General features: G+C 59.5%; 2 protein-coding genes and 1 non-coding gene across 3 annotated transcripts; 2 read left to right on the top strand and 1 right to left on the bottom strand.

Annotated features, from left to right (window-relative positions):
- Nucleotides 1-568: 568 nt before the first annotated feature.
- On the top strand, nucleotides 569-4,222 carry THITE_2017839 (uncharacterized protein; the record flags this gene model as incomplete). Its single annotated transcript, XM_003655810.1, has 4 exons — nucleotides 569-1,556; nucleotides 2,209-2,256; nucleotides 2,601-3,512; nucleotides 3,576-4,222. Coding segments are annotated over 4 exons (2,595 nt in total), but the record flags the coding sequence as incomplete, so codon positions are not given.
- Nucleotides 4,223-5,440: 1,218 nt separating this feature from the next.
- Nucleotides 5,441-26,404, bottom strand: THITE_2171046 (glycoside hydrolase family 1 protein). The gene is made up of 3 exons (XM_003655809.1): nucleotides 26,123-26,404; nucleotides 24,492-26,055; nucleotides 5,441-5,490 (listed from the first exon to the last, which is right to left on the bottom strand). Exons 1-2 carry the CDS (start codon nucleotides 26,164-26,166, stop codon nucleotides 24,669-24,671), a joined length of 1,431 nt encoding a protein of 476 aa, XP_003655857.1. The 5' UTR covers nucleotides 26,167-26,404; the 3' UTR covers nucleotides 5,441-5,490; nucleotides 24,492-24,668.
- THITE_t118 lies at nucleotides 18,531-18,603 on the top strand. The gene has a single exon. It is a non-coding gene; the product is annotated as a tRNA-Met (tRNA).
- Nucleotides 26,405-28,000: the final 1,596 nt, after the last annotated feature.

The following is a 28,000-nucleotide window of genomic DNA, read 5'->3' as shown; positions in this document are numbered from 1 at the left end:
TTGACCCTCACCCTAACTATAACCCGCACCCTAACCAGCGGGGGGCTGGCGCCGCCCCCCGCACCCCCGGCGAACTAACCCTTGGCGATAGTGCAAACCGCTTGGCGGTCTTGGCGGGGTACTGACGCTGTAAAAACATTGCCGACAATTGGCCGAAATTAGTCTTGGCGGGACCTCTTTAACGTCTACCACAGAATGCCGGCTGCCGCCCCGCAGTGGGGCACTGCCATGCTTTTATCCATTTCTCTTACAAGCCGATGCCTCTATCCGGGCAGTTTCTAAACAGCGGCAGTTATTCGCCAATCGAATCTTAGTACTGCCGGTTAGAAGCATACAAGTCGTGGAGCTCATCATTTAGGCGCATACAAGTGGTCACAAGACGGCCAGGCCTCTACACAGGCAGACTCCCTGCACTCATGGTTTCTGTATTTATCTGAGTCATTCCTCCGGTGCAATTGATTTCTCTCTGCAGTTTCGATTTTATGATGTTTTCCAAGTGAGCGAATGAACCGGCGCCATGGCGGCCTTACCGAGCGCAGAGCACCCCCCGGCCTTGGCGGATCCCGAGCCGGCGCCAAGCCCGGATGCCGACGCCATACTCGCCGTCGCAACTTACAGCCGCGCCGACTTCGAGCTGCCCGTCGTCTCGGTGTATCCCAGCCAGCACGATGCCGTGCGTTCGTCCGTCTTCCAGACCTTTGGCCGGGCTCAGGCGCAGGCGCAGCAGGCCCAGGTCCCAGACGTCGGCCGGCTCAGATGTCTCCCCTTCGAGATCGTGTCGCTGATCTGCCTCTCCCTCGACGTCTCCACGGCGTTCCGGTTCAGCCACGTCAGCTGCACCGCGCGCGAGGTCCTGGCGTCCATCCGGGAGTTCCGCCAGCTGCGCGCCCACGCGCTCGAGTGTCTCTGCGTGCTTTTGCGTTCCGGTCTCGCGGCCCACATCGGCGTCTCGGCGCTCTACGCAGCGCTCACGACCCAGAACTGCTCCCTGTGCGGCTCGTTCGGCGGCTTCTTCTTCATGCCGACCGCTACGCGCTGCTGCCTCGCGTGCGTCGCGTCGGCGCCCACGATGCGGGTCGGCTACCTGACGCGGCTGGCCGACGCGGTGGGCGTGCCGGCCGGCGAGCTCGAGGGCCAGCTGCCGGTGCTGCGCACGCTGCCGGCCAGCCGGCGGTCGGTCGTGACGGTGCGGCACGCGCTCGGGTCGCTGCGCGAGAAGGGCGTGGGCGCCGGCGAGGCCCAGGCCGCCGCCAGCCGCTGGCCCGACTCGCTGACGCTGCGCTTCCAGGCGGCGACGAGCCTGCCCTGGGTCGACCGCGTGACGGGCGCGGCCGAGGCCGGCGTCTCCTGCAAGGGGTGCCAGCTGGCCTTCGAGTCGGACTACTCCGACGACCACCTGGAGCGCCGCGACCGCTTTTACTCGAGGAGCGGCTTTGTGAAGTACTTTGCGGAGTGCGGGCCGGCCGCGAAGCTGTGGGTCTCGAGTCGGGAGGGCACAGCTCCCGTTGAGGAGCCGCGGTGGGTGGGGCTCGGCCGGATGTCCACGGCGCCGTGCGGTGCGAGATGGAGGTGACAAGCCGGGTGTGAAGTATGAGACTGAAAAGGTAGCAAAATACGTCTGCTTGGCTTTCACTCATGCTGTTCTTACCTGCGGTGCGGTCACGAGACCCCCTCACCGGTGTCGGTTTCCTCCTGTAGCTCCATTGAGGTAATATAAGCTCCTTGATTTATCTCTGTATAGTCCGTACCTTCATCCTCGTCGGGGAATGCACTGGACATCTCTCACTTTCGCACTTGGGATGAAATTGCGTCAAGGTTTGTGCCCAAAAAGTGTCGAGCTTGCGAAATACAGTCGGTACCTACAGGTAAATATGGAGCTGGGCTCTGACCTCCACTCACCTTAACAGGCTCTGATTGGATGGCACTTTGAACTCCAGGAAACCAGTGTCTTGAGCACGCCTTCCTTGTTGGCAGCACAGTACCACAAAGCGATTTTATGGACGTGCTCCGGATCCGAAAGACCCAATCTGCGTCGAGTACAGTCGAGATACAAGGAGAACACTACTACCACCAAAAACTTCCGCACGACAGTCTGCAAGTGGAACGTCAATTGGTTGCTTCGCCGCTAGCCATACCCCTGTCGTTACAGTTGCTTATGTAACAACACACCAAGGCCGCAGCGACCGGGGCATGCCGTAAGTTTCGCAGTCTCCGTAACCCGCGCCATCGACGGCACAAAACCAACCGACACGGCGGGTGTCGCGAGACGACATCCTTCACCCTTGGCCCGAGATTCATAATCTTTCTTTTTTCCTCTTCTTCCTTGCTTGTTCTAATCGCCTTGCCGCTGTGCACTGGCCGCAGCGAAGCAATGCCAGTACCCGCCTGAGCCGAAATCGCGAGCCGTCGGATCCGTCCCCAGCGAAAACTCAGGGAAGAAACGTTTGCTCCTGCCTCAAGGCAGCCACCCATCCGCTTGCGCGCCCCGCCGCCGATGACCCCCAAGGCCGATCCCCGACACCGGTGCGCCTGTGCTAGTCGGGCGGCGAGCACCACGACCGTGCCGTGAATCCAGAACGAGTCGGAATCGATCCAGTGAGCAGCTGCGCGAAACATGATGCGCTTGCCGGCGCCGGCGCCTTCGCCCGTGCTGGCGCAGCACGCCTGGCCCGTGTGGCTGTTCGGCGGCGACGACGACGGCAACCCGGAAGACGAGCTCCAGAACTGGTCGAGCTTGATCGGCATCGTCACGGCCATCTGCGGCAACACGCTGATCGCGCTGGCCCTCAATGTCCAGCGCTACGCCCACCTCCGGCTGCACCGGAAGAGGATGCAGATACGCGAGCGGGTGAGGCAGGCTATGAAGAATGCCGCGTCGGCGCAGGGCCATGGAGCGGGGAGGTACGGCGCCGCGACCGCGTCGAACCGGGATTCCATCGGGAGTTTGAATGGGCCGCCGAACGGCAGCATTACTGGCCGATACAGCGACGAGGACATCCGCGACTCGTCCGAAACGGAACCTCTAGCCCAGTCCCTGCTGTCAGACTACCCCAGCGACGACGACACTAGCGACGACCCTGGGACCAAGGCCAAGGCCACCTCGACCTACCTGAAGGACCCCTACTGGTGGCTGGGCCAGGTGCTGATTACCATCGGTGAGATGGGCAACTTCCTGGCCTACGGCTTCGCCCCGGCCTCCATCGTTAGCCCGCTCGGCGTGGTTGCGCTGATCGCCAACTGCGTCATCGCCCCCATCGTCTTCAAGGAGGTGTTCCGCCAGCGGGACTTCTGGGGCGTCATCATCGCCATTACCGGCGCCGTGACCGTCGTGCTGAGCGCGAACACGGAGGAGACCAAGCTGGGGCCCCACGAGGTCTGGGGCGCCATCACCACCATGGAGTTCGAGATCTACGTGGGCGTCACCTGCGCGCTGATTGTGCTCCTCATGTGGCTCAGCCCGCGGTATGGGAACCGGACCATCCTGATCGACCTCGGCCTGGTCGGCTTGTTCGGTATGTTGGCTCGCTCTTGAGAGCCCGTGACGGAAGAAGTCTGTCGGCTAACGCTCGCCTTAGGTGCTTACACGGTCCTTTCGACCAAGGGCGTCTCCTCGATGCTCTCGTCGACGCTGTTCGGCGCCTTCGCCACTCCCGTCACCTATGCCCTGGTGTTCATCCTGCTCTCGACGGCCATCCTGCAGGTCCGCTACGTCAACAAGGCGCTGCAGCGCTTCGACTCTACCCAGGTCATCCCCATCCAGTTCGTCCTCTTTACGCTGTCTGTAATTATCGGCAGCGCGGTCCTCTACCGCGACTTCGAGCGCACTACCGCCGAGCAGGCCGTCAAGTTTGTCGGCGGCTGTCTGTTTACCTTCTTTGGCGTCTTCCTCATCACCAGTGGCCGGCCGCGGCAGGACGACGACGACGAGGTTACGCTGTCGGATGCCGACGGCGTCGAGGAGACCATCGGTCTTGCAGAGCAGGACCCCGCCTCGTCACCCGCAACGCCCCGTCAGCCGCGCCGGTCGAGAGGCTCATCCCAAGCCTCGCGTGTCAGTTTCGGAGACGCACTCAACAGACCGCTGGCAACTGTGTCCGGAGACGGGTTCCCCACCTCGCGCGTTCCGCCAAAGACAGCAGCCGAGACACCGCTGCTTATCGTCCAGGCCGAAGGGGACGACAATAACGAGGGCTCCTCCCTCCTCGAAAACCCCTGGAACGACCAGGACGCGCCCACGCCGTCCCTCCGGCCCCACCTCCGCCTCCGCACCATCTCCGACACGGCCGTCCCCACCGTGCCATCCTCCGCCCAATCCGACACCGGCCTCCCACCACCCCCGAAAACGCCGCCCCAGACCGCAAGGCAGACGCTGCCCACCACCACGCCGCCGCCCCGGATCTCCCTCTCCGACAACCGCCCCGCCACCCCGCGCGCCCCCTCCCTCAGCACCGCCCGCCTCCCGCCCCCGCCCTCGCACGTCTACTCGCCCTCGCCCTTCTCGTCCACCCTCAGCGCCGTCGTCGGCGACAAGCTGCTCGCCCACGTCGACGGCGCCGGCGCCGGCGCCGGTGCCGCTCACAGCTCCGGCGGAAGTCCCACGCCCGGCGGCAGCACCATTGCACAGCAGCTCGGCCTGGGGCCCGGTGGTGGTGGTGGTGGAGTAGCGAGGCGCGCGCGGCCCGGCCTGCGGAGTAGCTTGTTCATGCCGCTTTCCTCGGCGGACGAGGCGGGCGATGCGCAGGCGGATGGCGGGGAACGTGCTGCTGGTGGTGGTGCTGGTGGAGGCAGTGTGAGTGCCGTGGAGAGGCGCGAACAGCATGGTGCGCTGTTGCTGCCGGCAGCCGCGCTGGGGGAGGGTGCTGATAATCATAATCATAATTCTCATCACCATGGCGGTGGTAGTGGTGGTGGTGGTGGTGGTGGCGGCGGGTTGAGGAGCAGGGCAAGAAGCCTGAGCCTGACGCTGGGGCTGGCGGGGTTATTTGGTGGTGGTGGTGGTGGTGGTTGGGGAGATAAGAGCGGCGGCGGCGGGTCGAGCGCAAGGAAGGCGACGGCCACGAGACGGGACGGCGACGGGAGTGGTAATAACGGTGCTGGCGCCGGCAGGCGGCAGAGTGATGCGGCCTGGGGGGAGCGGGCGCATGACGGGCGGGCGTCGGAGTTGGAGGGAGGGAAGATGGGAGACGACCGGCCGGAAAGTGGTGACAAGGGGGGTTTGGAGAGGCGGTGATGCTGTTTTTCATCATGATGGTCGGTTGAGTTGGTGGATGCTATACCATGCCATGACGGTTGTTGTCGGGCTCGGCCGGGTGTCTGTCTGGCGGGAGGCGGTGTGTTTTGTTTTCTGTCCCAACCTCGGAGGACGGACGCCTTTGACTATATTTCCTTTTCCGTGTGGAACGGTCTTGCGCTGGGCGGGCATAGCGTCGCGATGCCTTGTTTTTTTTTTTTTTTTTTTTTTTTTTTTTTTTTTTTTTTTTTTTTTTTTTTTTTTTTTTTTTTTTTTTTTTTTTTTTCCGCTTTTTTCTTTCCCTCTCCCCATTTATCTATCACGGAGCATATATATGCATTGCATTGGCGTTCTCGAGTGTCTAGTTTCCCCCGTCATCCGCCCGGCATTCATCATCCTTGTTCTTATTCTCTCTTTTCTTAGCTTGCTTGATTCCGGATGATATCCCTGCACTTGTTTCGATACGGATGGCAGCCAGGACGCAGGCAGCTGGCAAGAAATGGGATGGGAACCGTTTTGCAACGGCTGGGGGGTCGGTTGTGTCGCTTAGTTGGGGCTGTTCAGACTTGTTCGGTTCTTGTATGTCTGTCTGGTGTCTGTATAAAATAATAACTAACTACCGCTGCGCATAACGAGGGTCAGAGTCTGTCATTGCATTAGTGTTGTCCGCCCCCAATGCTCGCTCAGCGCAGCGTGGTTGTGGCGAAGCGAAGCCATATGGGCGCTGGCTGATAAGCTGACGGCTTCTGGATCATTCAGGCACACAAAGCTTGGAGAAGGGCAGAGGATCAGGGCTGTGAAGTGGCTGGATCAGACCATCCGCAATGGGCTCAGGATAGCCCTATACCCATATATCAAGCAAGGACTTGAAACAGACACAAGCTCTACAAGAGCGAGTGTTTGAGCGAGTGTTAAGGTGCTGTAGCAAAGCAGCTGCTCGCTCCAGGCGCTGGGACAACAAAACAAGAGGTTGGTTCTGGTTGGTAACGTCCTGTCCAAACCCGTTTCCTGCGAATGGGCTCAATCGATCATCTCCAGACTCCCTTGGAGTCATGGGCGTTAGCAGACACTCAGATCGTGCTTGGAAAATCCACTATACTATTCTATGCGTATCATCTGCTGTGGATGGGCAGGTAATCGGAATGAACTAGTATGTATATACTTCAGAGGAAGTTATATTTTACTCTCGCATCCCCCGCGCCCGATCTAGGTCCCCTCATTATTATTACGGCGGTAGGTACTCGCTGGGCAGTAATAATGTATACGAAGAAGAAAATCCATCCAGGAAACTTTTTGCTCATCCATCTTCCCCCTTTCCGCTCTCCAGTTGCCCCCTTTGCCCACTCACCCACCGGACTTAACCATCCATTCACGGCATCCCAATCCGCCTTGCTTTTCTCCTCCTGAGACTACTTCCCTTCTCCCTCGGTGCCCTGTCCACAGCTGGCCTGGTCCAAGTCCGTTAATACTATAGTACTACTACTACTGGAATTTTATCAGGACTTACCACTACCTAGGCAGGCAAGACAGCATCCCCACATTCCCCTTCTCCCTCCTCTCCAACCCACCCGCTCCACTTCCTTATCTGGCCACACCATGCAGCCTCCCTTAAGGAGGCCATTCCAGAGCAAAACTCACCCCTTCACGGCTCCCTGCAACCGCCTCATGGCGTCGCGGTGCGCGCCCATGAGCGCGCCGCTGCGCATGCGCTCCTCGAACTCGCGCTGGAAGCGCTCGCGCTCGGCCAGCGCGGCGCGGCGTCGCGCCGCCTCGGCCTCCTTCTGCCCCAGCAGGATGCTCCGCTGCAGCTCGATGGAGCGCAGCGCGTCGCCCCTGCTGTTGGCGCGCTCCGCCGCCCCCGCTGCTGCCGTTGCCGCTGCTGGAGCGATGCCTGGCGTGGGGGTGGCGAATGCGCGGGCGGGCGTCGGCGTTGTTGCTGCGGGTGTGGTAGTGTGCAGGCTTGGCATGGAAGCGGAGGCGGATGCTCGTGCTGCCGGAGTCATGAGGCCGAGCATTCTGGACGAGAGGCGTTTGGCGGTGGAGGGGTTTGGGACGAGGGGCGTGGTGCGGAGGTCGGCGGCGACGCTGTTGCGGAAGTTGGCGAGCTTGGCTTGGCGGACGGCTTCGGTCGGCACGTTCCTGTGGCGGGCGGGCTGGTGGGAGTCGAAGGCTATGGAGTCGGCGGTGGGGACCGGGAGGGCAGGGGCCGGAGGCGGCCCGCCGGCGAGAGACAGGCTACTTTGCCGCATCATGGCGCGGCGCTGGGACAGAGGGACATCGTCGAGGTGGGCGTCGGCGGAGGGCATGGGGTAGTTGCGAACGCTGCCAGCGTCTGAAGGCGGGCGGCGGGTGATAGACGGGTCGGTGGGCATGTTGACGGCGTCGTTGTTAAAGGCGCTGAAGCTGCCGGAGGCCCGCGACCGGAGGAGCATCTCGCGCATGCCGATTAGGGTCGGCAACCTCGAGGAGGCGTTTGCGCCCGGTACGGGGCCATCGGACACTAGGTTAGGAGTCGAGATGGATGCCGAGTGGCGATGGTGGGCGGTGCCCGTTGGCTGCCCTGCGTGTGTGTCATTAGTCTCGGGCAAGGCGGAGTCTTCCTCAGCAATGGGCTCAGCCAAAACCACTGGGCTACGACGTTTTAGTATCGTGGAAGGTGAGCGGAAGGTACCCGGCTTCTGCCCGGACTGCGTGTCTAGCCCTATCTCGGAGCCAGACAGCGACGTCCTCAAAGTGCTCCTTGAAGCCGCGTTGTGCGCGTAGCTGGACATGGCGCTCGATGCTCTTGGGGCGGCCGGGGCAGGAGCACCGTTCTCTGCTGTTTGCTGCAGCCCAACGACATCCAGATGCGCCGGGTCTTCAACCGCAGTGTCTGGGATCGGCTCCGGGGACTGTAGAGTGTCCAGTTCTGGGACCTCGGCGATGCTGAGGTGCTTTGCCCACTCGTTGGTCCGGTACATCAGCGCAACCTCTGGCAGCGCTGGTGGGAGATTCTGTCTGGTAAGACGGGCGACCACGGTGCGGAGCGATTCAGCCGATGCTGTGTCTTTGGAAGAGCCGTCTCCTTTCTTGTGCAGGGGTACATTACGGCCGTCGGCATCCGCCTCGTTCTTGTCCTCCTGCCTGGAGCTCTCAGTTTCAATAGCACGTCCCGGTTCGGGACTGGATGGCCGTGACCCGTCCATTGCCGCCTGGTTTTGCTGTCCTAGTTCCGCAGGCTCCGCAGTAGTACCTGCTCCCTCAACCGCACCGACATCTGGTGCCGAGGCCCGCTGCTCTCCTGCGATGCATGCCTCCTCCTGAACTTCTTCGACCAGAACCCCTCGTACTTCGCCTTCAGGAAGCCGCGGAGACGAGTCGAGCACGGCGGTGTCGGCGTCCCCGTGATCACTCTCATCGTCAAGGGTGGCCACGATGGAGTCGCTGTCGACCCTCAAAACCTTGGCTGGTTGAATCGGCGATGCACGCCTGTCACCGGCCTGGTCCTCTTCTAGCCCGTTTCCTGCAGACTGTTGAACCAGGCCGTTTCGGAAGCTTTCTTGGCCCCTCACAGCCCTGGCTGGATTTTCGGCTTCAAGATCGGGCTCCTGAGCCTGGACGCTCGGCGCGCGTTCCTCAGCACCCTCCTCCTCATCCGCAACGGCGGCCACAGAGGATCCATCCCCAAGGTCGACGGATCCAGCCACGGAGGATCGGCCTCGACCTCGCTCATCTCCAGAAACGGGGATCTTGAACGGGAGGGGGATGACTTGTGGTCCAGGCACGTTATGTGGACTGCGCCTTGCAGTTGAATCGACCGAGGGTTCAACGGGGCCGTCCCCACCCTGTTCTCGTTCAGCAGTCCTATCCGCCGCGTCTTTCTCAGGCACATCATCGTGAACAACTCTGACCATCACCCTGCCGTCGTCCGCATCGTTCGCCATGATTGCCTGTTCCGCAGGCTTCTTCTCGGAAGGCTCGGCAGGCACTTCCCCGTCTGGCGGCAGGTCAGCCGGAGACTGTATCTCAGTCGACGAGGTGGCCGAAGTCCGCTTGCTGTGGTCCTCGTGCTGCACGCTGTCCGAGTCGTCAACCTCGGTGTGTGACACGTCTGGGGCACTCCCGCCGTCCCCATACACGCGTTCCCACTCGCGACGCTCGCGGCTGGTCACTTCCTCCACCTGGCGCCCGATATTTTCCTCCTCGTCCGGCAAGGCCCTCTCCTCATCGCTCGAGTCTTCACCGCTCTTGTTGCGGCGATCCCTGATCAGCCGCCACAGCTTGAGCTGCGAGACGATGCCGACGATGAAGAGCAGCACGGTGACTGCAAGCTCGACGCGGATGCCGCGCGTCAGTGGGTATGTGACTGCACCCTCGGGGAACAACTTGTCGTTCAGCGCCCAGATGTAGGCCCAGAATTCTTTGAGCCCAGCGCGGCCGAAGCAGTCGATGCCCAGAACGGTCGCTGTTGCGCCTGAGAAGGAGGTGCAGGCCATGAGTCCGTACGTGCGCGTCCAGCGGCTGAAGTACAGGCAGAAGCCTGCCAGGCTAAATGCGGCAATGAAGACCACCTTGCCGCTGGCGCTAGGGACGAGAGCGCCTGGGCGCAGGGTCAGCAGCCACATGCTGAAACTGAAGCCGCCGAGAAGGCAGCCCAGACACTCGGCGAGGTCTATGAAGAGAACCGCCAGGCCGCCGAGCGCCGCCCCGGTACAAACTGCGGCGACCACGAAAGCTCCCTGGACGGCAGAGCTCACGGGCGGGGTCATGAGATACAGGATCAGCACTGTCGTCCCGAGGCTGGCGAGGAAGGCGGTGCTGAAAAAGGTGTGTACTCGCTTCGCCCTGATGCCACATAGCGCATGGACGATGCCTGTACCGAGGAGGATGGTGCCAGCGACCGCCCAGCCAGGGGTGATCTGGGGCTCGAGGGGGAGCTGCCCCTCTGGCAGTGTAGTAGCTACCACTCGTCAATCGCGATGCCGGCGCAGCAGCAGTCTTGCTTCAAAGGAACACAGACCGTTGAACAACGCCTCGCCGGTCGGGCTCGGGAACGAGGAAGTGCTCGAGGCATAGCGAGAGCTGGATTGGCTGGTTATAAGAGCGGTATCGAGCACGGTCGTTGGCGTCGCAAGAGCTGTCGTTCCCGGGCCATCGCCTGTTGCCGTCGGCCTGGGAGAGCTCAAAGCAGGGCTCGTCTCCTGTCTCTTCCCCTGACTCAGTGCTCCAGCGGCAGCGAGGCTAGACAAGACATAGGCACAGAGCAAAACCCGTCCACCTCTGTATCGTAGGTGTTGAAGGAGCCTCATTGCGGGAGGAATTGTCGCAGCGTGGACGAGAACAAGGCGCGGGCGAGCCCAGATTCAGCCGGCGTACCCGTTTGAAAGCGGACGTATACGACCGAACGACCAAGGCATAATCTTGGGACACGCAGCCCAGACAGCGAATGTGCGGTACGAAAGCCGGCGCTGGTGCGGCGAAGGAGTAGTGCGAGTGTTAGAGCGGACTTGACGGTGAATCCGGGATCGGCACTCCGGGCAAGCAAAAGCAACCCATTAAACGGATGAGGAAGGGACTTTCAAGCGAATGAGCCAAGAGACGTGTGCCGTCGTGCACCGCAGCGGGCACGGGCAAGACGTGTTACATGACGGGCCAGCATATAAAGAAGAGGTGCGGGACGGGAGAGTCGGGGACGACCCCAGCGACAACAGTCGAGGCCGGGCTCGCAGCTGCTTGGCCAGGACAACGCAGAAGTCCGGATGCCAATCGATCGTTGTCGACGTCAAGGCCCTCCAATGGGCGCTACGCGGGCCCCCAGAAGGCGGTGGGCGGGCGTCTGGGCTCGCAGTGCGCTGGCCAAGCCATGGCATCGCTCCAGTGGACGACGGCATCCCGCGGGAGATTAACTAGTTAGCGGATCGACGATTCGGTCGACGACTCGACGTGTGATTCTGCGCTGCATGAGAGGCGTTCGATAGTTAGCTGAGACAGGGGCCGACAGCCTGCGGCCTGTGATGCGCTGGATCGGGTCCCGCAACAGGGGGGCTGAATGGCAGCGCCATGCCCTCCAAACACGCCTTGACTGCGTGCGGCCTGCAGTAGCCTGCAATTCCAGTTGGGGTTCCTGCATGCTGCATCTCGGGCGATGACAGCTCTCGCCCAGGCCTCTGACAGATACTGCGACAGCAGAAAAGAAAGTAGCCGGACTCTCACGCTTCCCAGTCCTACCTCCGACCCGTGAGAGAACTCGGAGATGGACTTTCCTCAATTTTCCGGCTGAGACAAAGTTGACGCAGGCTACGGAGTACGTGACCAAGTTCCGAGCACGCCGGACGCGATCGACCCGTGGCGCGGTTGCGAGCGAGTCCGCCTGCGTCCAAGAATCTTGGGGTGACTCGCGGGTCATTGTGAATCAGGCGAAGAAAGTCCAGACCTGACGCTGACTACCGAGCCACTGACCAGGCTGACCTCCATCAGGTCGGTCCCTGAATCTTGCCAAGACGCGGGATGTAACAGGGCCAATCCTGTTCGCGCACGAGCTGCCACGACAGACCCGCAATCTGCGGTGCGGCCCTGCGGGTGTGATTAGCCTCTTGGTTGGAGAATTGCCGTGTCAGACGGGGGGTCAGACGGGGAAAAAAAGTAAAAGCAATGAGCGGCCATAACTTTGCACAACTGTTGTTGATTGGAGGTCAAATCAAGTGCCATTGAAGGTATGGTGGTACCTTAGGCAAATACCGTAGCTGGTAAACGCTGAGGCAATAGTCCGAGAGAGAGATGCTTTTTGGAAAAGGGAAAAAAGATAAAAGAAGAAGAAGAAGAAGAAGAAAGGAAAGAGAAAGGAAGGGGGAAGGAGAAAGAACAGGACCCTTTCTGGCTCCGAGGAGCTCCTTCCAAGAACGACCCGAATCCGTGGGGTATTGGTCGTCACCCAGCTCCCGTCATGCGACCCACTCACAGCCCCTGCAAGCCGTAAGGGTTCATACCCAGGCCTTGAGTTCTCTGGGCCGACGGCTGATCCCCTTCCTTCCCGATTCAGCACAGCACTTACACCGACAACACACCCCTCGACACCCGGGTTGTGAAGGCAGCGCTTTGGCAATCGGACTTCCCTTAGTCCTCTTTCCTCCAGAGCACCGACTCACCACCAACGTCTGCATCTTCTTCATCTTTCTTCCTACATCGGTTCTATGACACAGGGCTCACTGAGTCCTCCTGCTCTCGCTCCTCACCCAAACCCGCGCCAGACCCCCGACCACGTGCCGACCAAGGTGGAGTTTGAGACCTGAATGTCGACACCGTCTCGTACAATACAACTCCGGCCTGTTTCGCATCCTTCATTCTCTTGTCCAGCAAGTAAACAAGTAAACAACCAGCTGGCCAATGCATTCAAACAAAACAAACACTTATAGCGTATACATATTGCGGCATGCAATGGGCTCGGACCTCAACCGGCCACGCAGCATCTCAGCCAGACCGAGAGTCAGGATTCGCTGCTGAGTCCACTGAGTACCACACAGCCAGCAGGCTGCCGTCATATGATGGTGCGTTTTGTGTTAAGAATTTGGGATTCCCAAGATCAGGCCGAGTCTACGGATTACTTGCACATCCCACACCCGCAACTTGTGCGGTGACATTGCTTTTTCCGCAAGTCGCCAAAAAAAAAAAAAAAAAAAAAAAAAAAAAAAAAAAAAAAAAGAAAAAAAAAGAAAGACGAGAGAGAGAGAGAGAGAGAGAGAGAGGGGAGGGGGGAGAGAGAGAGAGAGAGTGGAGAGAAGAAAGAAAAAGAAACCAGGCGGGTCTACCCTACACCTAGTATAGAATTAAGTAGAATTAAGTACAGAAGGTCCAGGCCCTCCGGGAGTCAGGACACAGGTACAAACACGGTACATCAGATTGACGACACCAATGTAGAAGCGCACCCGCCTTCGTCCTTCGTGCAAGCTAGCTAAAAGTATCAATCCCAACCTACTCTCCGAAGCTCCCGGCTTCACCTTCCCCACTCAGCCGATGAGGAGATGAAGGAGCGAGCCGGCAGCACGGAAGGAGACCAGCTCGGCTTCCTGTGCAGTCAGTCGCCGATGGACGCATGCCAGAGGCCCGAGACACCGCAAGACCCCCGTCTCACGGTCCCCGAGAAGGGCTCCCGAGCAGCCAGTTCAGATTCATGATGCAGCAAAACAAGGAAAGGAAAAAAAACTCGCTCGCGATTCAGATCTGCCCGCACGCCAAGCTTGCGATGTACCGCTGTCTCGGACAAGGGGAAAGGAAAACACACAAGTACCATGAAGCATACGTAGGGCACTCCGATTCACCCCATCGCCCTTGCCCGCGACGGAGTAGACACAGGCCCCAGGGTGATCCGCCGCTGCGCGCCCGGCTGCGCAACCCAAGTGCTAGCAGTGGCAGTGACAGCACCGTTGTCCCGCGCGCGGATACGGTGCGGACCCCTGCCCAGCAACCAAATGGCAACTTCAAAGGTTTTCTCCCACGGCCATATGGCAAGATACCACGCGCAACAGAACAGCCTGCCGACGAGGCCGCGCCGGGCCGAGTTCTGGCTCGCCACCACGGCCGCCAATGATATGGCGTCGTCGACGCGGGTGCGCAGGTCCCTCAGCCGGCGCTCCGTCTCGAGCTCCGCCATGCTGGTTTTCTTCTCGTAGCGGCGCACCGCACGGTTGAGGGCTTCGATCTGGGGTTGCACCGACGCCTGGACGTCTCGGAGGATGCTCGAGTGCAGTCGCGCCGCCACGGCCGCCTCCCTCTCCTCCTGCACCTTGGCATTGTGCCCGCCGCCGGCGAGGCCGTTCGACTTGTCGTTGGGCTGCGCATGCAGCACCCGCTCCTCGAGATCCTCGATCCGGGCGATCAGCTCGTCGTACCGCTCGGGAGTGAGGCGCACCTCCCCGTACGAGCTCGATTGGACGACCCGCTGCAGGTGCAATGTGCGCGCCAGAATCAGCTTGATCAGGTGCGACGTTGGGGGAATCTCGGCGGCGAGCACGAAGATGGTGAGATTGAACTCCGAGACGAGGCTCTCCGAGCGGTGACTCAGGCCTCGTCGGATAAAGTAGAGGAGGTAGGCGGCTGCGGCAGGGGCGAGGAAACAGGTCAATAAGGCGGTCATCTCCTGGGATCGTAATTTGCGGAGCGCGGCCTCGACCTTGCGCGCATCCTTGTGCCGCTGTTCCGCAGGCGACGGGCTTGCGCCCCTGGACGATTCCGAGTCGCAGACCGCCGCTGAGCCGGGTTCGGGTACTGCCTCATCGGCTGCTGCTTCTTGCGTTTCTCGGATCTGCTGAGCCGAATGGTACCATTTCCTGGACGAGGTGAGTACCTGGTCCCTATGTGTTTGGCCAGCGGCAGGGACGAAAAGCTCACCATGGAGCCGTGACAGACCAATGGAGGAAGATGGCAGCAAGGCCCAGCAGAAGGATGTCAGTGAAGAATGCTGCGCCACCCTCAAAGATGACGCCAGCGACTGGGGGCACAACCGCGAACATGATGGGGAGGCGCGACTTCCACGATGTCTCCTGACGCTCCACGCTTACGACTAAGCCGGGATCAAGAATCTCCTCTTTCAGGTCCTGTTTGGCCTCCGTGAAGCTGTATGCCGAGAAGGTCGAGCTGCGGCGGCGACGACGGCGATCCACGGACGCGGTATCCGAGCCGGATAGGGCGGCAGTGGACCTGCGGCGAGAGAGAGGTTGGGGCGTCATGTCGAAACCAGACGTGCCAGCCGCCGACCGGCGTCGGGTTGTTGTGCTATCATGTGAGGAGTGACTGCCCCGTTGCAGTTCTTCAGGGATGCCTGTGGTCCTGCTGGCCGAAGTTGGCGACGGCCTCCTGCCACCAGCCGGCCCAGCGGCGTCTCGTCTCGACGTCGCGTCCATGGCAGTCACGAGAGACGGGGACCTGCACACCGTTGCAGCGGTGTTGTATCAGGTAGTGAGACTCAGCCAGCAACTGAGGACGACGAAAGCGCAAACACAAGGAGGTCAGCAGCAGTGACGTAATGGAAGAACCCGAGATCAACAGCCGCACGCTGGTTCAGCTGTGTTGTCTTGCTTCATCAATTCCAAATCCAGTAGAAACTAATGCGTCCAGAATGCAGCGGGACATATTGCCAACATGAAAGAATGGCCGGCGGTGAAGAAAGTGCGAGGATGCATTTGGGTGCGTGGCTGCGAAGGGGGAAGGTTCCGTGACTCGGCGCGGTCGTCGAAGCTTCCCCGCGCTGAGAGCACGAAGGCGTGCGGCTTCCTTCCCAAACAGGAAACTATTACCACCAAGGCCCGGTGGTAGCCAAGCACATTCCAGCGCTGAACTTCAGTGGTGTGGGCTTGGGGCTTCCCGTGAAACGCAGTGTGAGGTAAGGTAGCCTACGGTACCTACCTTGGGTACACCAGGAATGTGAGCATAATGTCTGCAGGCGCTGGCTACCAGAATCGTCAACTTCGGAGGAACTACTTCTGTACCCACCGTCAAGTAGTTGAGCCGGAAAAATGAATGCAACAGAAATGGGAGTTTTCACACATTATTGTCGAGGCTCTTTCGAAGCGGCACAGGTCTTGTTGCACATACGCGGTATGGAACGCTTTTGCGAGAGGTCAGATAACTTCACGTTGAAGAGCAGGCTGAGCTGAGCTTGGAGGCTAGTAAGAATCAGACAGCTGCCGTCAGCTGTAGTTGACAGCTGCTGCAAGGGGTTGGTCGAGTCCCTTCAGTGATTGCCAACCCGACACCTGCTTCCCCGTTCGTCCCAATCAAGACCGCACCTGCAGACACTCCTGCAGTCAATGTAATCCGTACTGCCAAATTTGAGAACGTCCAATCCCAATCCGCAATGTTTTAATTTCTACTTGCGCCTATCTCGAGCCGCCGCAAACGAAAAGGGAGCCTTGTGCTGCGCACGCGGTTTCGGGGCAATTTTAATTTTTTGCAAGTACTGGGGGACGGGACCTAAGCTCTTAGCAGCTTGCCGGTCGCCGACTAGGTCGCCGCCCACACGCGGCGGGAAAAGGAGAAAAGGGGGGCACCACGGCTAATTCCCATCTTCTCGGAGGCCGTCCCTGGCGGCCGCCGCTGCCTTGATCTTCCCCACGGCTTCACCCGCAGCGGCAGCTGCCCACCCCCGGTCTCCCGGCGCAACAACCGCACCTTTCGATGCAGTGGGCAAAGCTCAATCGCCGTCGCAGCAGTCTCCACTCGCTCCTGCTTCGCATTTGCCCGTAGCGCCCGGCCAGCCGACGCGCAGAAACAGTCTCCTACGAAGGGGTCTCGGAAGGGGTCTCGGCGGCGCTCCCGACTCGTTCCTCCTCTCGCCCTTCCGCACCCGCCGCACCGCCGCGCAGCCGCTCCCTCTGCGACATCTCGCCCCGGCCCGTCTTTGGAACCCCACCAACTCAACTCCGCGAGGTCTCGGCCCGTCGACCACAGCCGGCAGGCCCCGGCGCCAGTCTACCCCGCCTCCGCCGCCGGTCCCGCTCTCCCCCCCAACGCTTGACGTCACCGGTGACCCGACCGATCACATCGGCAGCGGTGCTGGGGACTACCCGCTCCTGCCCATCTCCGAGCAGCGCCAGGCTCGCCGTTCCGTATCCAACAGAGCCAGCCTTCACCTTGACCGCCACGCCGGAGCCGAGCAGCGCGTCAGCCTGCCACCCTCTCTTCGCCATTCGTACGACGAGAAGCGCGTCAGCCCTACACCCTCGCCGGCCGAGGAGCCCGAGGCAGGCCCGTCAAGTAGCCGCCAGGCTACCCATCTGGTTGTCCCCGAGGCCCGGAGGTTTAGGAGCAGGGGCGCGAGCTTCACGAAGCTGCAGGGCGCTATCGGGCTCAGCTTCAGGCCTGGGTCGAGCAAGCGGGAGGACAAGGGCAAAGGCAAGGCCATCATGGCGCCGCCCGAGGACGCCGGGGACGGATATCCCCCGGACCTAGAGCGCGGGCCCGATGTGCTCAACCAGCGCCATTCGACGGCTTCCCGGCTATCCGGCGTCGGGTCTGCCATCTCGTCAAGCAACTCGTCAATCATGGGAGACCCCGACCAGCCGCCAGACAACGGGGAAGAATGGGGTCCGCAACACCCGTGCTACCCGCACCTGAATCCGCACGTTCCCGTGGATTCTCCCGAGTACGCGTCGACGCGCATCATCAGGGTGCGCCGTGACTGGCTCCTCGAAGGCGACCTGGCGCCAACCTTCTCCAACCTCTACCCCGACATCCTGGACCCAGCGGGGGTGTCGGAGCAAGAGTTCCGCCGCATCATCGACAAGCTGAACCGCGAGCTCATTTCGATATTCAGCCCGTACGACTGGCGGAATATCTTGGACAACGTGCTGGGCCTGGCCACTGGTTGGATCTGGGACGATCTCGGTTTCTCGGCCGCCAAGGCGCGTCTCCGGAGACTGGAGCAATGGATCGAGCAGTGGAATGCCGACATGGAGAAGGCCGCTGGCTCGGAGGAGGGCGTCATTCCCCCGAAGATCATCCCGCTGAGACGGACTGGGTACATGACGGTACGTTCCATGCGTAGCTGATTGCACCTGTCCTCGTGCTATGCTGACCGTTGCAGCTCGACATCCAAATCCCTGACCCGGAACTTGCCCCTGCTTCCCCGACCACCGCGACTGCCTCGCGCGACGGTCCTGCTTCTTTGCCCGCCAAACCACCTGCGGCGGTTACGGCCTAGCCGGTGGCCGAGCTTTTCTTCACCTCTTTTTCCTGCTCTTGGCACTCTATACCCTTCAATCGGTCTCTGTATCAGTCATGACATTCCTTGCAGATTTGTATACCCCCACTTAATGTTCACATGTATTGCTTCAAGGCTGCCGTTCGGCGCCTTCTCACCATAGCTTGGCATGGCGTTGCTGGCTGCTGGTCATGACCAGTAAGGGGTGTTCTCAAAGCGGTGCTATTGGAGATGTATCTTTCAGTTTTGGATGAAAATGTGTACCCCATCGTATTGGGCGCTTGCAACCCGCCAGTCTCAAACATTTTCTCACCTTCCTTCCTGTGGAGGTACATGTACACAGTACCCGACATTCCGTTCCGTGATGCACGACCCCCTTGCCCTTGCTTGCATCATGCACGATCCAGCCCACTGGGAGCGCCCATCCCATCGCATCATCCCCACGGCACATCCACCCAATCCACCGAGAGCCCCGCCCACTCCACTGCGTTTGTCCTACCCATGACTTGGAAGCCAGAATGAGTCACACTCACATGCACACACGGGAAAAAAATTACACGCACGCGACAGCTCCTCGCCTTTCTCATGCCCGTTCTCAGTTCCTGCTCAACCAACAAGCCCAGAAAGAGCTGCGTGGCGCAGCGGCTAGCGCGCCGGGCTCATAACCCGGAGGTCACTCGATCGAAACGAGTCGCAGCTAGGCTTGGATGTTTTTTTGCAATTTGTTTCTGGCTGCCTCTTCGCGTTCAATAACCATTTCTATGTTTATTTTGTTACCCATTTCCTTCTCCACCCTGCTCTTTTCCTCGAATGAGGTTTAAACAGGTTTGGTTGGGTCTTGCAGGGTCGCGTTTTAATAGAAGCCCTCTGTTGGCGTTGGTTAGGGAGGTCTGTATGTACATGATCTTGTCCTCGGCCTCGCACCCCCGTGGTCTAGGCATCTCCTCCCCTTCTCCCCCGCGGTCAATCGCTCTTCTCGAGTCTCTGATATGGTGTTCCATTCCCGTGTTGCCGCCCCAAGACTAGCAGCGCAACACGATTTAGATATCCTCGGTGTATCCTAAATCCAGAGCTCCCGCTCGCTCAGCGCGGACACAAATACAACAGATTGTTCGCTACCCGCTGTCATGAGCAGTTCCGTCCATCCAGCATAAACGCTGCGTCCTTCCCTTCCCCACTCCCCCAGCACTAAACACACTTCGCTTTCTCCTTCCCACCACCTCCCTCGCACCCCACCATCCCACTCACTTCCCCTCCCCTTTCCCCTCGCCCTCCGCCCCCGCAATAAGCACCTCCTTGGGCGTCCCATGCCTCGCCCACTCGCGCAGCACGTTCTTCCGGATCTTGCCCGTGCTGGTCTTGGGCAGCTCGCGCACCACCTCGACCTCGCGCGGCACCATGAAGCCGCTGATGGCGCTGCCGCGGCCCCGCGCCCAGTCCAGCACGTCGCGCGGCCGCAGCGGCGGCGGCGGCGGCGGCGGGCTGCTGCTTCCGTCCTTGGCCTCCTTCGTAGGCTTGGGCGTCACGTAGGCCTTGGGCCGCTCCCCCCAGCGCGCGTCGGGCACGGCGACCACGCCCGCCTCGAGCACGCCGGGGTGCGCGGCGAGCATTGATTCGAGCGCCACGGAGGAGATGTTTTCGCCGCCTGGTTTTTCACCGCGCCCGAAAGGGTGGGGGGGAGGTGTTAGTGTGGGCATTTTTTTTGTTTTTTTTTCTAGGATGTGGATAGTGCAAAGGGGAGGAAGGAAGGAAGGGAAGGGGGGTGCGCACCGGAGATGATGATGTCCTTTGCGCGGTCTTGGATCTCGATGCTGCCGTCGGGGTGCCACACGGCCAGGTCGCCCGAGTGCAGCACGCCGCCGGCGAACAGCTTGCGCGTCGCCTCCGGGTCCTTGTAGTAGCCCTTGCAGCAGATGTTGCCCGAGAAGACGATCTCGCCTATCTCCTTGCCGTCGCGGGCCACGTCGACGAGCACGCCCTCGGGCTGGTCCGGCTTGATCACGCGCGCCGGCAGGCTGGTCAGGAAGCCGTGGCCCTGGCGCGCCATGCGGGCGAACTTGTCGCGCCTGCCGCCGGGCAGCGCGTCCCACTCGGGCAGCACGTAGCCGCGCGTGATGGGGCCGTACGTCTCAGTCAGGCCGTAAACGTGCACCGGCACCAGGTTGAGCCGCGTCATCTGCTCGAGCAGGTGCGCCGTCGGCGGGCTGGCGGCCACGGTCACACGCACGGGGCGCGGCAGCACCGCGGCGTCCTCGTGCGCGCACAGCAGCGTGTTCACCGTCGGCGCCGCGTTGAAGTGCGTGATGCCCTCCTCCTTCAGAAGCTTCCAGATCAGCGGGTAGTCGATCTTGCGCAGGCAGACGTGAGTGCCGCGGACGGCGCAGACGGACCAGGGGAATGTCCAGCCTACGGCGTGGAACCTGTGGTTCGGGGTTCGTTTAGCAGACGGTCCGCTGGCAAGGAATCGGCCGAGTGCGGCCGGCCACTTACATTGGTAGCGTCCAGAGATACTTGCACCTACCGTCGGGCACGTTCAGCCCGGACTCGACGACGTTGGCCAGCGCAGCTAGGTAAGCGCCGCGGTGCGTGTAGACCACGCCCTTGGGCTTTGACGTCGTGCCGGACGTGAACGGGATGGCGATCGTGTCGTCCTCGTCCGCCACCGTCTGCGACACCAGCCCCGCCCACCCCCTGCCGCCCGTCTCGCGGTCGTAGGCCAAGCCTTTAAGGATGGCCTCATTGTACGGGCCGCACAAGGGGCCCTCGGTGACATCCGTGTCCTTCCGCCGTCAGCCACTGCATCACCACCAAAAATCCAACCCAACTCAGTATAACGAAACGAAAAATGACACCTACCCAATCAACAATAACCTCCACCCGGTCCCCTACCTCCCGCCTAAACGCCCCCAAAAGCCCCTCAAACTCCCGATCCACCACCACAGCATCGACCTCCGCAAAGCGCAAGATATACGCGACATCGTCCTCCTTGAGGCGGTAATTGACGGGCACGAGCACGGCGCCGGCGGCGACCACGCCGAACACGCACTCCAGGAAGGCGGGCGTGTTGGGCGCCAGCACGCCGACGCGGCGCACACCGCCCCGCCGCCGCAGGTAGTAGGCCAGTCCGCGGGCGCGGTCGGCCAGCTCGGCATAGGACCGGCGCACATGCGAGCCGCTGGCGGTGACGTGCTGCACCGCCGGCGCGCGGGGCTCGATCGCCGCCGCGCGCTCGAGGAAGTACGTCGGCGAGAGCGGGGAGAGGTGCGGGGGCTGGTTGTTCGGGGAGGGGGAGGCGGAGTGCGGATGGAGGTGGTTGAGGAGGTGTTTGAGGCGCGTTGGTGGGCTGGACATGGTGGTGAAGGAGGAAGGGGTGGTGGTTTATAATGTATGGGTGAGGATCAGGGAGTTGGGTGTAGGTGCAGTGGCTAGGTGAGAGCTGGCACCTCAGGATTGCGAGGGCGCTGTGCACGAGGTGGATGAGCGGCTTGTGCTGTGAAGCACAGTGAAGGGATCAGATGCAAGATGGTGAGAGGCGCGGGCTGAGGACCACGGCAGCTTCGAAAGTTGGATTGTCAGGAAGCTTCAAGGGTTGGATTGTGTAGGAGGGAAAGCGGTGTTGCAACAAGGAAGCTGATGTCTCGGGCCGATCGAAGCCGCGGCATGGACCGAGGTCAGCGTCACAGCGCGGACAAAAGCAGCCCGGCGTCCCTTGTCTCAGATGGGAGCAGCGGGAACATGTGGAAAAATATACACTACACAGCGTATAATTTACTAGGAAGGATACGGTATACACCCTTGTCGTCTACATCGTCGAGCTCAAGGCGAGCGGAACAAGCGTGAGGCCGAGCTGGCTTGACGTTGCAGTTCCGGGTCTCCGGGCTCCATCTCCAATTCCTCGGTCGAGGTTTCGGGGTGCGCCAGCAAGCGGCGCCGATCCGGGGCTTCCCCGCAATCCCTAACCGCACCAGGCAGCACCAACGGCAAGGGAAGGGAACTGGTGGCCGGGGGAGATAACGATACCGTCCACCGTCAAGATGGCTTGCGACATCCCTTTTGGTTTGGCATTCAATGCTGAGCCTGCAAAGACATGAAAGCATTGGTGCAAGTACGATGAACCAGTCGAGAAGAAGTTGAAGCAGCGCATATGATGTCCCTCGCGAAGTCCATTCAGTCAGATAGCACCTGGGCGACTGAGGTACTAGCCGGTGGATAAGTCGGTTATGGCTAAAGAGGTCCCGCCAAGACTAATTTCGGAGACTGCCGCTTACAAGTATTTACAATCGCCACGGGGTAAGCGGGGCCACGACGGGGCCGCGACGACTTCGAGCAACATCAACAACGAACAATCGCAAAGACTCGTTACAACAACTTTACGAAACCTCAACCAAATCGAAAAAAAAGAAAACGAAGTTAACCCTCACCCTAACCTTGACCCTCACCCTAACCATAACCCTCACCCTAACTAGCGGGGGGCTGGCGCCGCCCCCCGCACCCCCGGCGAACTAACCTGTGGCTAACCCGTGGCGATAGTGCAAACCCCTTGGCGATAGCGAAAACGCCTTGGCGATCGGGGTTGCGTAAAAATGTTGTAAAAACATTGCCGACAATTGGCCGAAATTACCTTAGCGCGCTAGGGGGGGTGGCAAAATGATCTCTGTTATAGTTTCCTAGAGCTAAAATAGTTTTCTAGCTTACAATATATTTTATACTATAAAAAGTGTTACTACTACTATCGTAGAGCTAAAATTATTATATAGTATAAGAACTACTTAGATAAACTATATATTTATACTTGTCACACGCAACTGTGGCAAGGGCACCCATGACCGCACCGCGGTCAGGGGTGACGAGCGTTCCCTTAAAAAAGGGAACCTCGCCCGCAACCCCTTCGTAGAACAGCAGACTGCATCAACATACTTTTGTGACACATACTAGTGTTCAGGAGTGCCGCCTCATCAGCTGACGAGGCTGAGAGGCATTGATCTTTCTCACCCTCACACGTTTACCGCTAGATGGTCACCGAGCACCATCTGCGTGTAACAATACTAGTTTTCTAATATATATATCTTATATCTATAGAAAGATTTTAAAGTTAAGCTTTTTTTCTATTTTAAAATTTTTTTCTTTTAAAATGATTTTCTACTTTAAAGATTATTTTCTTTGAAAATGATTTTCTATTTAGAAAATTGCTTTTACTTTTTTTATTCTCTAACCTATAGTCCTTAGCTTAAGCCTCCTAGATAAGTGTGAAATTCAAACTAAGGTACAACTGTAAAATCGTAGTCTCGTAGTCTCGTAGTATAATGGTAAATCCGTAAGCTTGTAATGTATAAGCTTTGAGTTCGATTCCTCGTAGAGTCTAGTTTTTTCAACTAAAAAAAAAGAAAAGAAAGAAGAAAGGAGAGGAGAAGAGAGGTAAGTACAAAAGAGAAAGAGAAAAAGGGAGAAAAGAAGTAAGAAAGAGGAGTAGAAGGTCTAGAATAAATAAGGAAATTTACTTTTATATATAGATAATAAAATTTTAAAAGATAATCTTTTAACTAAAAGTTAATTTTCTATTTAAAAATTGATTTTAAATTAGTTAAAATTATTTTAAATTCTAAGTTTCTTTTTATTATTAAAGATAATCTTTAATTACTAATATTAATATCTATTTAAAATAGTCCTATTAATAAAAGACTACTTTTATTGTAAGATATTTTTACTCTTTAAATTCCTATTCTATTTGAATTAATCCTCTTAGTTGAAAATCATTTTCTTGATAAGACATTTTGAACCCGAGACCGGTAGGCGTCTATTTTCCAGGCGAAATATCTTGACGCTACAAGACGGTAACCAAGACCATTTTGCCACCCCCCCCTGGCGCGCTAAGGTAGTCTTGGCGGGACCTCCTTAGCCATCAGCGATAAGTCCTCATTTCCCCACATTTCCCCACAAGTTCACACTGGGGCCTTACAGTGTGCTGTGTGCACCCCACACTGGCCTGTGAACCCCACACTGGCAGGCTCTGGTTGCTCTTCCGCCACTTCTGGACACTGTGCGACTTCCCTGGCGTGTAAACACAATCACCACCTATGCACCCTGTCCTGCACGCTCCCACACTCTCCTACACTCTCCCACAGTCTCCTACACTCTCCCACAGTCTCCTACACTCTCTCACACGCCAGCACTAAATAAATCACCACGCAAGTTCTTACTGCCACCAGCTTCCCCAGTCGCTGGGCGTAGCGGGGGAAGCGCGGTGACCTAAAAAGTCCTTGTCCTGCCACTCTCCATCACAGGAAACACTTGCCCTGCCCGAGGTCCTGTCGAGCGTTCGATCCCCAGGTTGACTTGGAGCCTTCCCCCGGCAGGTTTCGTAGCCAACCCTTCCCCTCTCGCACCTAGCCAAGGACAGGGCCGTTATTTTTTTATTTTATTTATTTATTTGTTTATTTTTTTTTTATTTTTTATTTTTTTTTTTTTTTTGGCATATTTCTACTCTGTCTCACTCTCAAGGTTGGTTCGGTGACCCTGTCTTATCTGTGGTTTCCTGATAGATGCACGTCAACCTTCCAGGTTTTTTCACAAGCAGGAGACCGCCGACATCAGAGCAGAGAAAGCAACGCTGAATTCCAGCATTCATCGCAAAGTCATAACTGTCATGACGGTAAGGTAACTACACGCTCCTGGGCTCAACCAGCAGGTGGTATGCAAAATCCAGAAATCCCCCCCTTCGTTCGTCCAACTCCCAGTCCTAACTACTCCGTCAGCAGAAAACACCGTCTAGTCCTTCTTGATCAGGCTGTCAAACAGGGGCTTGAGGCTCCTGGCGCTCTTCTTGGGGTAGCGCTTCTGGTCGTTGGCGTAGTCGACGTAGGTGACGCCGAAGCGGGTCTCGTAGCCCTCGGCCCACTCGAAGTTGTCCATGAGCGACCAGGCGAGGTAGGCGCGCACGTTGACGCCGTCCTCGGCCGAGGCGCGGGCCATGGCGTGCACGTAGTCGTGGAAGTACTTGACGCGGAAGTCGTCCTCGACGATCTGCTCGAGCGGCATGTCGTTCTCGCCCTTGACCGACGTGCCGTTCTCCGTCACGTAGATCTTGGGGTAGCCGTACCGCTTGCTGAGCCAGTTGAGCAGGTCGCGGAAGCCCTGCGCGTGCGGCCGCAGCCAGAAGGACTGCGTCTCGGGCCCGATGCAGTCGCCGTGCTTGTTGTAGAAGAGCGTCTCGAGGTTGCCCAGGAAGTCGTCCTCGGGCGGCACGCCCTTCTTGTGCTTGATGTAGTTGGCCGTGTAGTGGTTCATGCCGTAGAAGTCGTTGGAGCCCTTGACGAGCGCCACCTCTTCCGGCGTGAAGGTCGGCAGCCGGTCGCCGAGCTGCTTGCGCATCGACTCCGGGTAATGGCCGAAGTAGATGGGATCGGCGAACCACGAGATGGCGAACTCGATCTTGCGGTCGCACGCCTCCACGTCAGCCGGGTCCTCCGGGTCCCACGGCAGCGTGGCGTCGCCGTTGAGCGTGATGCCGATCTCGCCGCCCTGCGTCGGCTTGAAGTCGTCGCGGTACGCCTTGACCGCCTTGCCGTGCGCGATCAGGATGTTGTGGCCGACAATCCACGGCTCGCGCGCGCTGTCGCCCACCGGCGACTTGCTGCGGTCCGACGTGCGGCCGGGCGCGAAATAGCCGCTGTTGTAGCCCAGGATGGACGAGCACCACGGCTCGTTGAACGTGATCCAGTGCTTGCACTTGGGGATCGCCTTGAACATGATGCGCGCGTAGTTCTCGAAGTCGGCCGAGAACTCCTCCTTGTTCAACAGGCCGCCGTAGCGCTTGTCCAGCGCGTCCGGCAGGTCCCAGTGGAAGAGCGTGATGAAGGGCTCGATGCCGGCCTCCAGGAGGTCGTCGACGAACTTGACGTAGTGGTCGATGCCCTTCTGGTTGATGGGGTCGTTGCGACCGCCGAGCGGGATGATGCGCGACCACGAGATGGAGAAGCGGTAGGCCGTGGCCCCCAGCGACTTGAGCAGCTCGATGTCCTCCTTGGTGCGCCTGTACGAGTCGCAGGCCACCGCGCCGGAGCTGCCGTCGGCAATCTTGCCGGGGATGGCGCAAAAGGTGTCCCAGATGGACGGGCCACGGCCATCCTCGGTGGCCGAGCCCTCAATCTGGTACCTGAAGCCGCGGGGTCAGTCGAAATATGCACACGTTCAGAACGGTCCTAAGACGCGACTAGACTCACGCGGCAGTGGCGAACCCCCACTTGAAGTCCTTGGGGAGAGACATGGTGGGCGAGCTGTCTGTTGCGGCGGCGTTTCAAGACGCTGTCTAATGGGGATGGGGGTAAAAGGAGAAAGCGGAGGAGGAGGATGTTGAAGAGAAACAGGACACAGGATGACCTTGCCCAACGGCCGAGAGGCGAGCCGGGAACCCCAGGCCCTGTCCCACCTTATATATGCGCACAGGATCCATCACGGCCGTTTGACGCCATTATTGTTCCCCCCATTCTCCCGCTCCCGCGTGCGTGTTTCGGACCGTAGACACCGAGAAAAAGCTAGGCATAGGCTGGGAAATGCGCACAACATGGGCGATTCGGGGCTGCCGGGGGCCCCAGCAACCAACCCGGGAACCCCCACCGCGGGGTAGATTGGCCCTTGGCGAGGGGGGCGCCAGGGTGGGGCGCCAGGGGTCCAAGGGTGCCCACCAGCCCTGGCCCCGCCAACCGACAACGGGACAAACGGGATAAACACTGCAGGGCCGGGCCCCGGAAGCAGCACAGAAAATCCCGAAACAGAAAGCGCCCGCGTTCTGGAACAGAAGCCACCTGAGAGCCTCCGACGGCGTGGGACGACGTGGCAACCCAGGCACCTGGCAGCTTATATAAGGCACGACGTTTCCTCCGCTAGTAATTCAGGAAGCTTTACTTTTCCTTCCTGTGAGCGAGGCACTGTTCGCAAACACACCAGATTCCACGCCGCAATCCGCACCAGACGCGGTCTCCCGCCGCCCGCTCCCCACCTTGACAGTCGTCTCGCGGAAGCGCGGCCCGCGAAACACCAAGCGGGCAACCCGCCTGGCTAAACCTCGGCAGAAGCGGGCGTGGGACTAGGGAAGACGTGGTCACGGGAGGGGGCGTCGACGCAGCGCGGCTCGGTCGCTGCGGCACGACACCGCCCGCGCCGAGATGAGCCTCTTCACCCGCGCCTTTGCCGGCGGCTAAACCTCGGGCGACTGGACGATTCACGACTCGTCGCGACCCCCGAATGCCTTGGATCGGACGGGCTGTTGATCACGCTTTCGGCGAGCCCTCCCGTCTCCGTCTCGGGTGTTGTGCGAATGTCGACGATTTATGACGAGCATTTTAATGCCTTGCCATGCGAAGTCGGCAAACCCGGCTGGATGTCCCGAATTGTCTGACAGCCTTCACACGGGATGAGCTGTAAGACGCGGAGTTCTTGCGCCGCCGTGACCATGGCAACGAAGTTCCGGCAGTTGTTGCCTTGCCCGTCGGCTCGTCTCTCATCCGGCTCACCACAACCCATTATCACCTGCGCGAACGTGCGCTACATTGCCGGTGCCAGAAGCTGGCCGGAGGAGGCAGCTCGAAAATGGGACGCCGCTGGACGCGCCGCATGACCTCGCCCAGTTCCGAGTTTGCTGCGCACCTTCTGCGTCGGTCTCTGTCCCGACACAAGCAACCTCGCCTACCCTCCCTCGCCGGGTCGGAGGCAACCTTGAGCTTGGCTACGTCGTCGTGCGCCGTTGGCACATGCCCGGATAGGACGGGCTTTCTAGCTTAGCTAGAGCTTCTGCCGAACCAGAGGCCTTGCCATCCTCCACGGAGATAACGACGAAATCGATAGAGAAACGGCTCTCGTGAGATGGGGCGGGGACAGATTCGTTTACCTGGGCTCTCAGCAAGGCGATATCAATCACACAATAAGCGAGGTGGGGGTGTTCCAGCTCAACGTCCTGCAGTTGCCGACCTTGCGCTCAGGCTCGTTGGGCCATCTGACCCCTCCAGCCGCCAAACCGCTTGGCCGCCTGCCAGTACGCCAGACATGGCTGTCTACCAAGGCATCACGGCGCAGGGCTCTTGCCTTCTTCCGTTAGCCTCCCA

The sequence above is a fragment of the Thermothielavioides terrestris genome, chromosome 4, assembly GCF_000226115.1.
Source record: "Thermothielavioides terrestris NRRL 8126 chromosome 4, complete sequence".
In the NCBI taxonomy this organism is placed as follows: domain Eukaryota; kingdom Fungi; phylum Ascomycota; class Sordariomycetes; order Sordariales; family Chaetomiaceae; genus Thermothielavioides; species Thermothielavioides terrestris.
Note: the sequence above shows the minus strand (reverse complement) of the source record. Positions and strands in the feature narration are given on the sequence as shown.